Source organism: Carex rostrata, chromosome 3 (assembly GCF_964058835.1).
Source record: "Carex rostrata chromosome 3, lpCarRost1.2, whole genome shotgun sequence".
Lineage (NCBI taxonomy): Eukaryota > Viridiplantae > Streptophyta > Magnoliopsida > Poales > Cyperaceae > Carex > Carex rostrata.
In genome coordinates, this window is record NC_135920.1 from 12685725 (window position 1) to 12703037 (window position 17313).

General features: G+C 36.7%; 1 protein-coding gene across 1 annotated transcript; it reads left to right on the forward strand.

Moving 5' to 3' along the window:
* Window positions 1–804: 804 nt before the first annotated feature.
* Window positions 805–5395, forward strand: LOC144551573 (AT-hook motif nuclear-localized protein 11-like). Its single transcript, XM_078299599.1, has 5 exons — window positions 805–1702; window positions 2079–2146; window positions 3240–3371; window positions 4529–4690; window positions 4857–5395. The coding sequence occupies exons 1-5, from the start codon at window positions 1270–1272 to the stop codon at window positions 5082–5084; spliced, it is 1023 nt and encodes a 340-aa protein (XP_078155725.1). The 5' UTR covers window positions 805–1269; the 3' UTR covers window positions 5085–5395.
* Window positions 5396–17313: the final 11918 nt, after the last annotated feature.

Sequence of the window (17313 nt, forward strand, 5' to 3'; positions counted from 1 at the left end):
ATTGATCAGAATTAAGTCCCATATAAAACCTGATTTTTTTCGAAGGATTTTCTAATGCGGTTTGAACCGATAGATTTCGATCAAATGATCCATATAAATGTAGCTATGGTCCCCAGAAAGATTTCGATCAAATGATCCATATAAATGCAGCTATGGTCCCCAGAAGTTTTTATTTTTAGAAATATATGATACAAATTATTTGGAAGAAGATAAATTGTAAATTGTTTTCAATGCAGTAGAAAAAAATCAAATCAATCATTCGGTTCCTTTACAAACTTTTTTATGAAGCCTAATCAATATTTTGATTTGTTTATGCATTCATGCAAGTGTATAATCATCGTCATAGAAAATTCCGAAATTTAAAGATATCGAAGGATTGATTCAAAACATTTGAGGAACATCCACAGCATAAACCAAAAAAATCATCTATCTCCTTCCAATAATTTATTTAATATTTAAAAAAAAAAATATGTGCGATCCCTATATCAATATTCAAGTCGACGCTAACAGGGTTTTTGAGAAGTGTTCTTTAACAGTTACATAAAATATTATAATTTTGAATAGTATTTGCTCCAGTAATGCAGAAGTTGTTTAATGAACGTTAAACTTTAAAATTAAATTATAACATTAATTTCTAACTCTGGTACTCTCCGTATTCGAATGCATGTTGTATCAGAAATTAATTTTAAGTAGAGGAAATATTGAGAATTGTGGAATAAACAGGGTTAATATGTAAAATCCCGTGACGAAATAAGAGAGTACAAGTTGGGATTATATACTCCAATCAGCGTATACGCACCGTACTGCCTTTGGTCCTCGTGCTCTCTGCGCTTTTGACTTCGCTTCACTCAGTCACACCAGACACGGCTTGAGCCGAACCATCCCTATTCGTCCCCCCTTTCCTTTCTTTATTTCTCTCTTTAATTTTTCTCTTTTCACACAACATTTCTCTTTCAATCCAGGATCACTCCACCAAAGACTAAAAGACTGTGGCTTCCCTACTCTGATCCCTCGACACTTGTGCCATCATCTTCTCTTCCCTACCCCTCTTCTTTGTTTTAATTTTGCCCCAATTTTTTTATTTTTTTTCTTGAGAGAGAAAAGTTGTTGTTAACTTGCAATGCCAGACTACTCCCAATGGCTTTTCCAGCGAACAATTAATGATCTCTGTTCGTTTCCACTGACACGTCTCTAGAAACCATTTTCTATCCAACAACACTGATCTAGGGTTTTGAGATTTTAGAGAGGAGAGAAGAGGGGTTCTGGAGAATGTCGGGTCCCACCCCGTACTTCCACCAGAGAGCGATGGGGGGACCGGGCCCCACCCCTCAGACTGGTTTACGAACTCCCCAGCAGGCGATCCGTTCCATGGTACCTGATACGGGTATTGGTATCGGAAGCCACCCTTTCGGGTCGAGTTTCCACATAGAACCTACACCTAGACCTGTTATGGTGGCTCATGGAGATGGTTCTACTGATGGTGGGTCCAGAGAGTCAGAGAAGAAGAAGAGGGGAAGGCCGAGGAAGTATGGGCCTGATGGTTCCGGTGGGTCGGCTTCTTCACCGCATCCTAGGACTGTCACACCTGGATCCGGGTCCGGGTCTGCTTCTGGCTCTGGATGGAGCCTCACAGATAACAGTCAGAAAAGGGGGAGAGGAAGGCCACCTGGTTCAGGCAAAATACAGCGATTAGCTGTGCTTGGTGAGCTATTATGCAATCCTTGAAGAACTCTTTTTTTTGTTTTTGTTTAGTTGGTTGTTAAATATGGTTATATTTGTAATTTTGACTTGGGGAAATTTGTAAGTAAAAAAGGGTACTTTTGGAAAGCATATATTTACTGGCAGGTTTAAAATGAAACTAGTTTAAACTGCATGGATATTTACTGGTGTCAGGGTAGGGTTTTGGATCAGGAGAAGGTACAGAGAGAAGAGCTAGGGTTTAGAACCACTCATGCTTTCCTCTTAATACCACATTTTATGGCCTACATGAAGTTTCTGTTCATGTTAGTTATATGCTCTGCATTAATTTTTGCAACTATTTCTCCAAGTACTAACTTACTGTTTTGTTCAATTATTAGGGGAATGGGCAGTGTCTACTGCTGGAAGAGGGTTTACTCCCCATGTGCTCAAGATTTTAGAAGGAGAGGTGAATTTCATATAACTTCTCATTCAATCTTTTTTATTTTCTATTAAACTAAGGATGAATTCATTGAGCTACATGTTGATAAGTCGTGTGATTCGTCCAAAAAATAAGTTTTTAAATTTTCTTTCTTTGTTTACACGCATGCTTGTACCTGTGAAATAGCTTGTTTATTACCTCTTACATGAAACAAAAAGGTGACAGTGACCAAATTTGGCATAAAGACAGTCTTAATGATATCCTTTTCTTTCCAAAGAATGCCCTATTCACGAGTTTATGCAAAGAGAGTAGCTAGTTTTTTCTCGATTGCAACCTCCACTGGTTTCTGATAGTTTGGAATAATATGACAAAATTGAGCATGGATTTGCAAATACAATTAATGTGGAGTAATTTGAAGAACAATGTGTGTACTCTACAAAAAGCTTTTTTGAAAAGTCACTGAATTCGGATAGGTGGTTATCTAATAATAACGGAAAATATTTTTACACTCTTACCGGGAGACATACATTGTGGTACCATAAATCATCTTTTTGCATACTACTTTTTTTCGATTGCTAAACAATAAGGTTATATGGTTTCAAATATGTCTAAAAATTGTGCAATTTGTATGTTTTCAGATAATTTTCATATCTTGAGCTTCATAGATGATATTTGACTTTGTTGTGCGTGTAAAATTTATAGTTTTTACAAGCTGTGCATTAAATGTAAAAGGGTAAGGTTCCAGTGGGAATTCATGTATTATATATAAAATATTGCAATGTTGGATAATCTATTCCATGCATAATGTGGTTACTTTTGTATAAAAATTAACACCAGTGCTTTCATTTCAGTTTTGCATGTATTGGTTTTAAGTTTTACCATGGTAGCTACACGTTTCATAACACCTTCATATTTGCTTTTCTTCTTATTACATTGTTTTTCACAATATGCCTTCACATGCTCCTGCTATCTGAGTTAGATCATAACCATAGAAACTGTCAATTTGCTGTTGTTGGGGAAGATTTCAGTGAAACAGTATGGGTACCCCTTTTTAGCTATTTTGCCTTGTCACAAATTTTAAGCATGATTAAGCTCAAAAATTTTGTTTGAATTGTTGCAGGATATTGCTGCAAAGATAGCATCATTCTCGCAACAAGCTACAAGAGCAGTGTGTGTGATGTCAGCAAGTGGGGCTGTCTCTCGGCTTACTCTTTGCCAGCCTTCAAGCTCCCGTGGCAACGTCACCTATGAGGCAAGTGCTTTTCTCCATTACCTGAGTTTGTCAGTCTGCACAAAATTAAAGTGGTTAATCTTTCTTTATTGGACTTTCTAATCTAAGAGTCATGCATCTGTACAAATTCTTTCTGAAATTGTCAGACTAAAATTTGGACATGAATATGTTTGTTTACTCAAAATATGTCTCTGTTATTACCTTTTTGTTTTCCCATAATCTTTCCAGTGTCAATGTCTCGAGATTTTCCGAACTTGGGGCTCTTGATAAATAATTTTTTTATGAGATGGAAAAACATTCTAAATGAGTTTGGAAAACTCATTTACGGACGGTTTTTAATTGAGAGATCGACAAACTTGGATTATATTCACTGGTTGGTCTTTGTTTTTGTGCATCATCCTTTTTCGAAATTGTAATACTTGATTTATTTGTAGTAATGAGATACTAGGAAATTAATTTGACAGAGCAATTTGTAAAATGGTGTATTAATTTGCAGATGTGAGTTATTTGACAAAAAATAACCATATGATTTTGTTTTCCCTTCAAGTGATAGAAGTTGCTATCATGACCAAAAGGGTGAAAAGAATTATTTTTTTATAGATAATGTTTTTTTTTTAACTTGAGGGTTTCAATGGGACTATATGCTTGTAAATTTAGAGGAACATATGAGTTCGCTGAAAAGAAGATTGCATTTTTTGTTAAACCTTCTAAAATGTTCTTTTGATGAAAGTGGTGACATAGAACCATTAAATTCATTACAAAATCATTGAATAATTGATCCAAAACAGTTGTTTCAAGTTAAAACAAGCCGAAATCTGGTAATTGTGTTGAACCTCCTAATTGTTGGCAGTTTGGGCATATAGCATTTTGTACTGGGCTATGTTGTCTCTATTATATACCTGGTTATATTTTCTGTCATTTATAGTACAGTATTGGTATCTTTTGGTAATAAAATATGTAGGTTTAAAGCTAATTTCTGGCTATGGACTGAAAAGCCATGCAATGTCACATTAAATTTGCTGTCATTTATAGTACAGTATTGGTATCTTTTTGTAATAAAATATGTAGGTTTGAAGCTAATTTCTGGCTATGGACTGAAAAGCCATGCAACGTCACATTAAATTAAACCACTTTGCTGCTATTTAAGCGACTTGATAGGGAAATTGGTGCTTTTGCAGGGTCATTTCCAAATAATTTACATGTCAGGATCATACATGACCAGTGATGAAGGCGGCGCACGTACACGCACTGGGGATTTAAGCATTGCAGTGTCGAGTCCTGAAGGCCATGTGTTTGGTGGTCCCGTTGGTGGGGTCCTTGTAGCTGCAACCACTGTCCAGGTACTTCTTTTCAGAGTGCTCACTACACTTGCACCTCGTGCTTTTTTAAGCATGGCCCACCTTGCCCACCATTAGATTTTAATTCAGGGAGCATATGATTTCGCCCCTCCTTGCATATATTTTGCATCACTAATACCCCGTTGTTTTGTTTGGTGACCTATTCCAGGTAATTATAGGAAGCTTTGTGTACCTTGGCCCAAAAGCAAAAACCAAAGAAGAGGAAAGTCAAGAAGTGGAAGCCGGTACAGAGACCGAGTTTGCTTCCACCGACCGGTCAAATACACCGGTTTCAAACCAAAATACTAACCCTGCAAATGTGGTTGTCGGTTGGCCTGGTCCCAGACAAATGGAAAACAGGCCAGGTCGCATTGACATAGACCTGGCCCGAGGTTAGGTATATCGGTTGTAGGTGTTTTATATTGGGTAGTAGCCATAGGAAATGCGGCACCTCTTCGACTAACGAATTGGCTTTAATTTGGGATTGTATTGGCCGTGAAAATGTGTTGTTGGTTTAATCTGTCTAGGCCTTGTTTATTCGACCCTAATAGTTAGTTATTCTTGGGCTGAGCTAGGTGTCGTGGAGCTATGTTTTCAGTTTTAGCAATTTATACTTGTGATAGTTTGTAATCTCTGTTGTTAAGATGATTGTATGTCGATTTCTATGGAACTTAGATGAGTTAATTAGCGATGGGAATTAGGAGGATATTTTCTCCAATTACACTCTTCGAGTATGATAGATAATTTGGGTTTTTCTAAGTGCTTAAATTAATGGAAAGTGATCACCACGTCCACATCTGCATCATAAATCCATAAAATTATTATATTTGTTTTGAAAAGTGTTTATTTTAGATGATAAAAATATTTATATTTTTTGAATAGTAGGTATTAACACTTTTGTAACGTCTTAGAGTAGATAAATATTTATATTTTTTGAATGTTCATCTAATCCCAACTTGCATGCGGTCTATTATATTTTTTGTTTGTATTTGATATATAAAAGATATAAACACCTTTTAAACTAGGTATAAACATTTTTTAAAATGTATATACAAGAGAGCAGATTGTGCTGTATGAATAGTGTCTCTAAATTAAATTATCTTATAGCATGACAAATGGCATAGGGGATTCTCTGTCCTGGCAACTGGCTGATGGATACAGGGGGAAATATTAAAAAATAAAATAGCATCTTGATGTCTGACAGGAGGCCAACATACCATATCTGTACAGCACAGAATTACAGATGGATCTACTCGCCACCAGATAATTTATTTTACTCTTTTGATTATTATTAGATAATTTCACACCATCGTAAGAGGAGCAATTGTTTAATAAAATGTTTTATGTATGGAGACTTTCGTTTTTTGAAAGAAAGTTGAGGGTTAGGATTCAAAATGTTTCAATTTTTTGTTTGTTTGTTTGTTTGTTTGTGTGTTTGTCTTTGAAAGTAGATGTAGATGCAATAGAAGCTCCTCTTCTAGATCCAAGGGTTTATTTTTTCTTTGGGGCATGATCGTAAAGGGACCAATGATGTCTTTCCACTTTTGTAATTTTTGCTTCGTTTATTATGAAAGCAATTCATTGTTGCATTTAATAAAAAAAGGAACTAGTCACATGCGATAAACGTGTTATTATCGTTAGAGAAATTGCATCACATTCTCTAGAAAACGATGTCATTGATACAGACATGAATTTATATACTTATATTTTGTATCTTACAGCACGCTATATATAAGATAATATATTTATCAGTAAGGCCCTAACCTATTCTTTGGGGTGATGATATTAACACAATTAATTCTTTATTAACTCAACAACTTCAAATATTTCAAATGTATTGTTAATTATGGCGCGAGTTAAATGCCACTCCAGAATGCAGTGACATCTATTTGATAATTTATTTTATTTATATTAATGCTAAGTCATTATTCATTTTTTTTTTCCATAACTAAGACGTCTTTCTAAAACCACTTTACTAAAGAATAGAGGTGCTACTTTTACCCGATTACCCGGATCCGATCCGGAACCGAACCGGATCCGACCCGGATCCGATTAATTTGGATAGGGTATGGTTTAAAAAATATAACCGATTAAATTATGGGTATGGGTACAAAATTAATAATTTAATATCCGACCCGGAACTGATACTGTAATGGGTAGGATATGGGTATCATTTAATTATCCGACCCATAACCAGACCCGACCCGATACCCGTATAAATACCCGATAAAATATATATTAATAACTCTGCATCAAGTTTTTGTGTTAGATAATATATTTCAGCTGAGCTATAATTTGATAAAACTTAACCAAATTTATGCTACTGTTTTACACTACTCTTTAATTACATCCTTAACTAGCCCTTTAATTACGCCCTATGTTACCCTCACACTCCTAGGAAGCCATCGTACCCGTGTCCGACACGTATCCGACACGCCTCCGACACGCGTACGATACGTATCAGACACGCCAGCTGGCGTGTCAGATGAGCTGGCGTGTCCCTACCAGTCTGATACGGTCTCCGACACCTGGTTGACCCTGCCGATACGGCTTGATACGGGTGGGACACGCCAGCTTGGTGCACCGTGAGCTGTGAACCGCGAGCTGTGAACCGTGTGAACCGCGTGTGGACCAGTAAATTAAACAAAAATTGGTGCTAGCTGCAGGGATCGAACCTGGGAATGGGGTTAAATGCAGCGGACTCCCAACCACTGCACCAAATTAATTTTGTGTTATAACGCCGCAGATATTATATTTAACTAAACGTTATAAGAAATTCTTTATTCAGAATTTTTAATATTTAATTTATATAGTAATTAATAATATAATTAAAATAATAAATATATAATAGCCGTGTCGTATCCTCTATTTTTGAGAATTGCCGTGTCGCCGTACCCGTGTCGTATCCGACACGATACCCGTACCCGTACCCGTATCCATGCAACATAGATTACGCCCTTTAATTTTTGTTCTATATTATACACATGTGACACATGACACATGATTGTCAAATTTATTCTTCCATAACCAGCTTATTTTATACCTTTTTTCTTCTATTACATTCAATTCATAGATTTTTTTGAATTATAGAAAAGGAAATCATCATCTCTAATATTTTACTTTCTAAAAATTATATCTCCTCCATCCTCCTGAATTCAAAAACTATTAACAAAAAACTGAATTCAATATTTTTTGTTACACCATGAGTACTCCAAACAACCAACAACCAACTAATAATTTAGAGTTATTATTTTTATTTTGCTATGTAGCATGATATATTTTATTATTTATAAACATGATTAATAGTATAATTTTTATTTTGCAGTAGTTTTTAATTTATATTGTAATGATTTATTATATGAGATGTTTAAGAAATTATAATTATATTTAAATGTAAATAATTTCTCGAATACTTTGGAGTTGTGACCTATACCCGCTCTGGATCCGGAACCGCCCTGTATCCGAACCGGACCCGATAATCCACAAACAAGTTACGGGTATCTATCTACCCGGAACTGAAAGACTGGATCCGAAATATCTACGGGTAGATAGGTATCCGGATCCGGACCCGACCCGATTTGAAACAAATAAGTATATGAATCGAAATTTGGACCCGAACACTTTTAGAGTCCGGGTCCAAATATAATAGTACCTGGACCCGACCCGACCCGATAGGACCTCTACTAAAGAATAGGAAAAAAAATCAGTCTTAATAGATGAAAAAATGGTTGTTTTTAGTTGAACATGGAAATAAATCTGCTGTTATTCCTTGGGAATAACAGGAACATGTTATTCTGATCTCAATCGTTAGTCTCGTTGAGATTTATGTATTCTTTCTTTTTTTTACTAATTCTAAATCTTGTTTGGAATGCTGAAAATCTTCTTTTGTAACAAATTTATTATTGAAAGCCAACCATCCAAAACTAATATATAAAATATATGCCATCTCATTTTTCCATAGTCATTAATCAATATGCATTGTGAATTTCACATTCAAAATGAATACTGAAGAAATTAAATATACGAAAAAAATATAACGCACAATTCCGAAACCCTGCATGAGGAGGTAGAAACAACACGTGCAATCCAGAAATGAAACAATTAAAGAAAGCGGTAAGACCGAAATTTTTAAAAATACCATTTTATAATAAATATTAAACCAAAACACCAATTTCGTTTGAATTTTTCACAATTCGCATGGCCGCTTCCAGGGCAAGCGGGCACCTGGAACTGGGCCGCTTAGCAGGGAAGCGGGCACCTTTTATGGGCCGCTTCCTGGGGTAGAGGGCACCCTGAAATAATATATATATATATATATATATATATTAACAGAGTTGTATTATAGAGGAGAGAGAGATTCATTTCAATTTTCACCGTTCTTCTCAGCAGAACCGTAAGTTTTTTATTTTCTATCTTTTTTAAAATTTTTTTAGTATTTATAATTAATTTAATTAATTTTTAATTTTAGGTTTTCTTATACTCATACCAAATGGCTGTTATGGTATCTATTTACATTGGTGGTGAGATTTTAACAGCCCACTGGTTCAGGCCAAACTTGGTTCCAACTTTTTCCTGTTCAGAATGATGGAGTCTGGCAGGTACTGTACAACCAGACAATTAGTTTTTCTGGGGGTGGATACAAGATAATTGAACTCTTTGTGGAGATTAACCGAGTCCAGCGTCCTAACCCCCTTGCAAGGTTAATCCGGGGTGTTAGTCGGGCTAATGCGTCAACCTCCTCAAGTCCAGTGGCCCAACCCCCTTTCCAGATTGACATGCCTGAAAGTAGTAATGCCCCAGTTCAGGAGGGCCGACGGTCTACTAGTCGGCCCTCCCGTCGGTCCTGAATCCCTTTGCCGATTGACATGCCTGAGAGTAGTCAAGCCCCAGTTCAGAGGGACCGACCGTCTAATAGTCGGTACTCCCATCGATCCTGAGCCCAGCCTTGTGATCCGGAGGAAACTGAGGAGACGGTGGATCCGGAAATACAAGAGGCAGAGAAAAATTGGGGGGATGTTGATCCTGATTGCATGAGCGATCATAGTGACACAGCAGATACGAGGCCTGTGCTCGGGCAGACAAAAAAAATTCAAGGTTGATAAAGGGTTTCGGATAATGGGTCGCGGGGTTGAGCACCCGATTGCAGCTTTCAATGACCTGTCAGGTTTTCAGGAAGCAAATGTGGGGTTATTTGGTAGACATGCAGAGTTTGAAAATGAATTGTCAGAGGGACAAACCTATGATTCAAAGGAGGAAATGAAAGCTGCAATTTACAAGTTTCACATTCTTTGTAATAAAGAGATTAAGAATACGCACAGTGACAAACAACGGATTAGGTTCAAGTGCAAGGACCCCAGATGTGGTTGGTACATTAATGCAAGGGTCACTGGTTTTGGTACACAATGGAAAGTATCCAAGTGCCCAACAAAACATGTTTGTCATGCGGATGCCACAAGAATAGATCATGCACAGTTGACCGCTGCTATGGTTGCCGATTGCATCTCAACGCACATGAGAAGTGACGTAGATTTAAGTATCACTTCTGTCAGAATAGCTTGTGCACAAACGTACAACAGTCAGGTACCAGCGTACAATAAATTGTGACGTGGAAGGGAGTTGGCAATTGCCCGCCAATTTGGTAGTTGGGAGGGGTCATATGCGCTTATAGTCCTCTTATTGGAGGCAATTAAGCGAAAAAATCCAGGTACATTGTTTGATGTTACCTCATATCCAACTGGTGAGCCTGGACCTTACAGGTACTTTAATAGGGCGGCTTGGGCATTTGGACCATGCATAAAGGCTTTCCAACACCTGAGACCTGTCATCACTGTTGATGCCTGTTTCTTAGCAGGCCGGTACAAAGGTAAAATGTTGATTGCAACTGGATATGATGCAGAAAATCAGCTCCTCCCGTTGGCTTTTTCATTGGTAGATACAGAGAATTTTGAAGATTGTGCATGGTTCATGCAATGGTTGAGGCGCAATGTAATTCGCTCCAGGTTTGTGTGTGTCATCACTGATAGGGGTAAGGGCATAAAAAAGGTGTTTCGACAGGATGATCTGGGATGGAATGAGGAAGATGAGGATGAGTGCGTTCACCGTCTTTGTGCTACTCACATAGCAGAAAATATGAAAAAAATCATTGCAATGAAAAAGCAATCAAGTATTTCAGGATATGTGTGGCGAAGAGAAAGATGAGGAGATATGAGCAAGGAATGCAAGCAATGGGAGATGTATGTGATCGGGCTCTGAATTGGTTGGACGGTGTGGGTAAGTATCTAGATCAAGATGAGAACGAATGTCCTAAACCATGGAAGATATTCCAGGCGTTGGATGGGGGTTTCCGTTGGGGAATTATGACGACGAACGGGTCCGAGTCGCTCAATAATGTTTTTAGATCTTCTCGTAGGTTGCCGGTAGCAGCAATAATTGAGGACACGTTTTACAAATGTCAGTAATGGTTTGCTCAAAGGAGGGCAAAAGCGCAATTTGAAGCAAGCCAGGGTCAACAGTTCTCATGCCGTGTGCACGAGGTATGTTATTTTCATTAAATTATTTTATTTTTGTAATTTTTATTAAATTCTTCTATTTTTCGTAGTTGATTAAAAAACGGTGCGGGAGGTCACAATCTATGACGACGCTCGGTGGATTTGGCAACTAGAACGAGTTTGAGATAACATCCACACAAGAGAAAGTTAATGCATACATGAAAGACGCTTCTGGCCGGTTTACCAAAGCGAATTATAAATACACGGTGGTAATCATGGATGAGAACACGGTTAAATGCACATGCCAGAATCCGCAATTAAACAGAATACCGTGTTCTCATGTTCTGGCAGTGTGCCGTCTCCGAGGCATTGACCCTGGAAGGTTTGTACATTACTACTACCACATACAGACACTTATCAACACATGGCTGGGTGAATGACATGTGTATGACAATCAGTCTGATTGGCCGGAAAATAAAGGCCCAATCCTTGTTCCAAATGACAAAAATATTACCTTGGGTCGAAGACGAGTTAATAGGATTCCGATGTGGCTTGATTTACTTCATAATAGAAGGAGAGGACATCAGACTCGCCGGGATACACAAAAACAACAAAACAGAGCTGCTCGAGATGCACGAGGTAGTTAACTCATACATTTTTGTTATTCAATTTTCAGGTTGAGAAAGAGGAGTAACAATACATTTTTGTTATTAAATTTTCAGGTTGAGAAAGAGGCAAGCAATGTATTTTTATCCGACGGTCAAGTTTAGATTTGTGATTTATTGTTTGTTTACTCGTTTATTGTATTAACATGCAGACACCTATTTAGGCAAGCATTACTCGTTTATTGTATTAACATGCAGACACCTATTTAGGTGCACTATTATTGTTTGTTTTGATTTATTTGTGATTTATTTGTTGTTTTATTGTTTGTTTTACAAATCGTTACGTTCAGATTTACTATATATGACAACATGAAAGAAAGATAAGTATCCTGATATAACAACATGAAAGAAAGATAAGCATCCTGATATAATAAATCACAGTATATGACAACACTAGAGTACAAAAAAATACAAAAACAAACAACAACCTAAAAGTCAGAAGGAGTGAATGGGCGCCTCGCCTCGCCAAACTGTCTCATGACCCGATCGGGGTAATGATGCTCGACAATCTGAATTTAGTAGGTTTTTTAATAAATGTTGTCATAGCTAAAATTTGTAAAATAAATTCAAATACGGGACCTGAAAACATATGAGGGGCACCTCTACACGCCAGTAACGCTCCTGCTGCCGACATCTCTCGGGCAGTATCTCAAGATAGGTCTGATGTACCCCGTTTACCTCGAGCTGAATTCATAGATTTTAACACTTACATCAATCAGATGTGCCAAGATTTACAAATTTATTTAGATCAAATTTTAAATAAAATAAGAACTTACATATTCTCTGTAGGGCTGCCATGTAACATACTCTGGATCATCCCTGAGATGCTCGATCTCCTGTCTCCAGTGATTGATGCCGAGAGTCCCGCCATGACCTGCCCCGATATAGGTCTTCGAATAGCTCCACATATGCGCATATGTAGGGCATGTGTTTGGCTCGGGTCTGCCCCAATCTGGCACATCTGTCTTGCAAGTGATTGTCGGACGGCCAACAATCAGATGCGCCCAGGACCAATGCTGCAACAATATGCATGGTCCAATAAATGTCTTGTTCTTCTTCAGACATGCTTGATTAAGACCCCTGTATAATGTTAGTGTCAACAACCGGTGTAGTGATGATATTTTTCATATTGAAATTTGTAAACAATAATTTCAAGTCACACACCTATACAAGCATGCGAGAGTCGCAGCCCCCCAATTGTACTTGCTCGCATTGGGCAAATCAGCCAGCAATGGGAGATAGCACAGCCGTACCTGATCTCCATGTGAATCAGGGAACAATTTGACTGTGGTCATCTCCAAAATGTATGCACGCAAGTGCTGATCAATGGTGGCCTGTTATTTATTTTAATTAAAATATTATTTAGAAGAAAATTGAAATTTTGTATAAGTAAATAAGATAAAATTTACATACCTGAGGGGGACGACTACTAGCAGCTGGAAACTCCTTGAAGGCGGTTCTCAGCTTTGCCAAGCTGATGATACCTGGGGAGATCTGTGTCTTGGAGCCTCTCTTCTTCTCTTTCTGCAAAGCAGCGTGCGGTATCCCCAGCAGGTCCTCGCACAAGGATCTGAAATCTCCATACTCGACGCCCGTCACAGGCTCCCCGACAATGGTCATGCCTCATAGACAACTGACATCCTGTAGGGTAACTGTCATCTCAGCGTGGGGGAGATGAAATGAGTGGGTCTCGGGACGCCATCGCTCAATGAGCCCAGAGCACAATCCCGGATCGGCAATCTCCTCGGCTATCTGGGATAGCTGGTAAATCCCATGGCACGCAACGTCCTTGCATAGGCCTTCTGGTACTTAAGCCACATTTTGTTGTGGCGTACTGTAACTGTATCTAGTCCCTAAATTAAAAAAAAATTATTAATAAAATTTGAAATAAAATTATAATTTTATTAATAATATAAAACTTATTCTAGTGGCAGCCTCCAAGATACGGTGCTCAACATTCGGGTACCAGAGAAAGTCTGATACCCGATTAGTGCGGTGCCGGATACCGGGGACCACAGATGTCAATGCCGCATCGACATACTGTGACATCTCATATGGAGTGGGTACTGGTGCACCTCTACTGGAAGAAGGTACATCCCTACTAGAAGACGGTCCAGATCCCATAGATGCCATGCTGTATTTATTTTGGTCTTACTAGGATTTCAAATTAAATTTCAAAAAATAATTATAGTTTGGGTATTAATTATTTTGGTCAATAACTAATTTTTCATAATTTTGGTACAATACGATAATTATTTTAGTGAATAATCAATTTTGGTACAATGCGATAATTATTTTGGTCAAATAATCAATTTTGGTCAAATAATCAATTTTGGTACAATTTTACAATTATTTTGATCAATAATCAATTTTCATACCATTTCATAATTATTTTGGTACAATTTCATAATTACTTGATCCTAAACCCTAAATATTTACCTTACTCCTACTCCTACTCGTACTCCTACTTTAAACTAAAATTTAAATTTAGAAAGAAAAAGAAAATTACCTGATTTGAAGGGATGGAATGAGGAATGAGGAATGATATCAAAAAAACGATACAGTGGCTATTTATAGTATACCATGGCCGCTGTGCACCATGGAGGTGTGGCCGCTACCCCCCAAAGCGGCCAGCCCGCTTCCCTCTAAAGCGGCCCAGCCCGCTGAGCTTTAAAGCGGCCCAGAAATGTGCCCGCTTCCCTCCGAAGCGGCCCAGCTCCAGGTGCCCGCTTCCCAGGGAAGCGGCCATGCGAAATGTGCTAATTCCAGGCGAAAATGGTGTTTTAGTTTAATAATTATTGAAAAATGGTAGTTTTAAAAATTTCGGGCGGTAAGAACTCCAGTTGCAATCTGAAATGAAAAGAAAAAAAAAAACAAATAAAAGAAGGAAATCAGAAACCAGATTTCAGAATCAGAACAATCTTTAACCAATTAAAACTGCTTGTGAACAATGCTAATTACTAATTCAAATAATTTCTTAAACGTACTGATAGTATTGTTCTATGAATATTTTTTTTTGAGAAATACTTTATGAATATTAATAGAAACGAATTTTTAAAACTGTAAAACAACGAATCAGAAAAGAAAAGAAAAATATCAATATCACTATAATTTAAATAATGATAGTGATCCATAAAATATGTGCATTATCTATTTATCTCACATTTTTTTTGTTTAAAACCTGCTACTTTCAACGTTGTTGCTATTCCAATTTTTCTTTAAGTTGGTGGAATTAAACAGAATTGGGCTGTTTCGAATAGCACCAGTCTTGTTTGGATTCACTATATCCAAAATAGCATTGCTATTCTTATGACATCCAAACTACCCTTAGCCCTTAGGTAATACGAATTCGAGGAAGTCCTGCCTTGCCAAGCGTGATACACGCGTCTCTGGAAGGAGAGCAGATCACCTGCCTTCCGGGGTGCAGGAAAATTCTGCCCCCTCTATTCCTGTAACTGGGACCGGTCACTCTTAAAGGGGACCGATCACTGTTCATTTTTTTATTTTGGGGTCCACTAACAGTGACTCTGGGAGCAGGAATTTCCTGCCCCCAGGGGGCAAAAGATTCGATCTCCTCTGGAAGGGATCTTCTCTGCGTAGAACACTCCCCATTAATGTACAACTCCCAACAACACAGAAGAGAAGGATTATCTTTAAAAAAAAAAAATACAGAGAGAAGAATCATGTGTATGATTTGTTTAATATATGGAGAGAAGACATAGCAAGGACTAAGAACTCTCTTGTCATCTAATAAACGTCGGTGTAAGACACCAAAAAGAATTTTGAGAACATTTGGGGAAATATAGGCCGCTGAATTCCTTTTAAAGTACGAATTCTGGTGCAGAGCTGTTGAAAGAATTCGCATCCTCTGAGATATCTCATATTTGGCGTGACTTTATGGAAAATCTCAACCGTTGCAATACGTTCGCACGAATCTCAAAGCTCAAATAATACTGTCCCCCTGCGTCACCCCCGAATAGGCACCGGACACGTCGGTCACGCAAAATATGAGATATCTCAGAGGATACGCGCTTGATTTGAAAGGGGTGTCTACATGGAAAGGAGAAAGGAAAATTACTTGAAAAATATAACTAACCAAATGATGTTTTTTCACGTAGCAATTTTGTTTACCAATACAAAAAAAAAGAATTATATAGCATTTGAAAAATGTTATTAAAATTTGTTTTCATCTAATTTCACAAAAAATGAGCATAGCAATATTTTTAAATTTGACAATGAGCAGTTTAAATCAGTGTTGTAAAAAAAGTCCGTTTAAGCCGATTAATTGACCGATTAGTTATTGACAGTGACCAAACTGTCATAAATTCTTCCGACTAATCAGACGATTATTTCTGAATATAATCAGTTATTACTAATTTTTTTCAATTAATCGTTTGATAGTACATGTCCGTCCAACGATCCCATACCGTTATTTACCGACATTTTTATTTTTACCCAATTAAAAAATTATTTTAATAATAATAATCAAGTTTTATCAAAAATTTTAAAAATACCCAACCCGTGGAATTTTTCCATTGGTTGGAATTTTAATTCCCACCCGTGGAAAAATTCCACGGGCCCAACTTTTTTTTTCTTTTCTTTTTTAAAAAAAAACAGAAATTTGTATTTATTTTTTATTTTTTCTATTGAAATATTAGAAATATTGGATATATTTCTTTGAAAATAGATGAAATACAATATAATTTGATTTATTAGAAAGACTGCAACAAATAACCGGATCAATATTTTTCAGGTCGAATTTTTCACGGCTGTAAGAAAAATTAATATATTTCTTTATGTGTTATTAGAAAAAAATAAAAATACTTAGATTCCGAGTTATTGATCCCGGTTCAAAAGTCACTTCTATGTAATCTAGAAAATATTATGATCTTTCTAGTACATTTAATTTATTAAAAGTTTTATCTATTTTGAGAATTATTTTTGAATAATAATCATTAAATAAATTAAAGTTTTTGTTTTTTTTTCAAAATAGATATAACTTTTAATAAATTAAATGTACTAGAAAGATCATAATATTTTCTAGATTACATAGAAGTGACTTTTGAACCGGGATCAATAACTCGGAATCTAAGCATTTTTATTTTTTTCCAATAACACATAAAGAAATATATTAATTTTTCTTACAGCCGTGAAAAATCCGACCTGAAAAATATTGATCGGGTTATTTGTTGCAGTCTTTCTAATAAATCAAATTATATTGTATTCCATCTATTTTCAAAGAAATATATCCAATATTTCTAATATTTCAATACAAAAAATAAAAAATAAATACAAATTTCTGTTTTTAAAAAAAAAAAAAAAAAAAAGAAAGTTGGGCCCGTGGAATTTTTCCACGGTGGGAATTAAAATTCCAACCAGTGGAAAAATTTCACGGATTGGGTATTTTTAAAATTTTTGATAAAACTTGGTTATTATTATTAAAATATTTTTTTAATTGGGTAAAAATAAAAAT

Coding starts and splice junctions, on each gene's coding strand:
- LOC144551573 (XM_078299599.1), top strand. CDS start 1,270: ATGTCGGGTCCCACCCCGTACTTCCACCAGAGAGCGATGGGGGGACCG. Junction 2,147..3,239: donor TCAAGATTTTAGAAGGAGAG/GTGAATTTCATA, acceptor GAATTGTTGCAG/GATATTGCTGCAAAGATAGC. Junction 4,691..4,856: donor TAGCTGCAACCACTGTCCAG/GTACTTCTTTTC, acceptor GACCTATTCCAG/GTAATTATAGGAAGCTTTGT.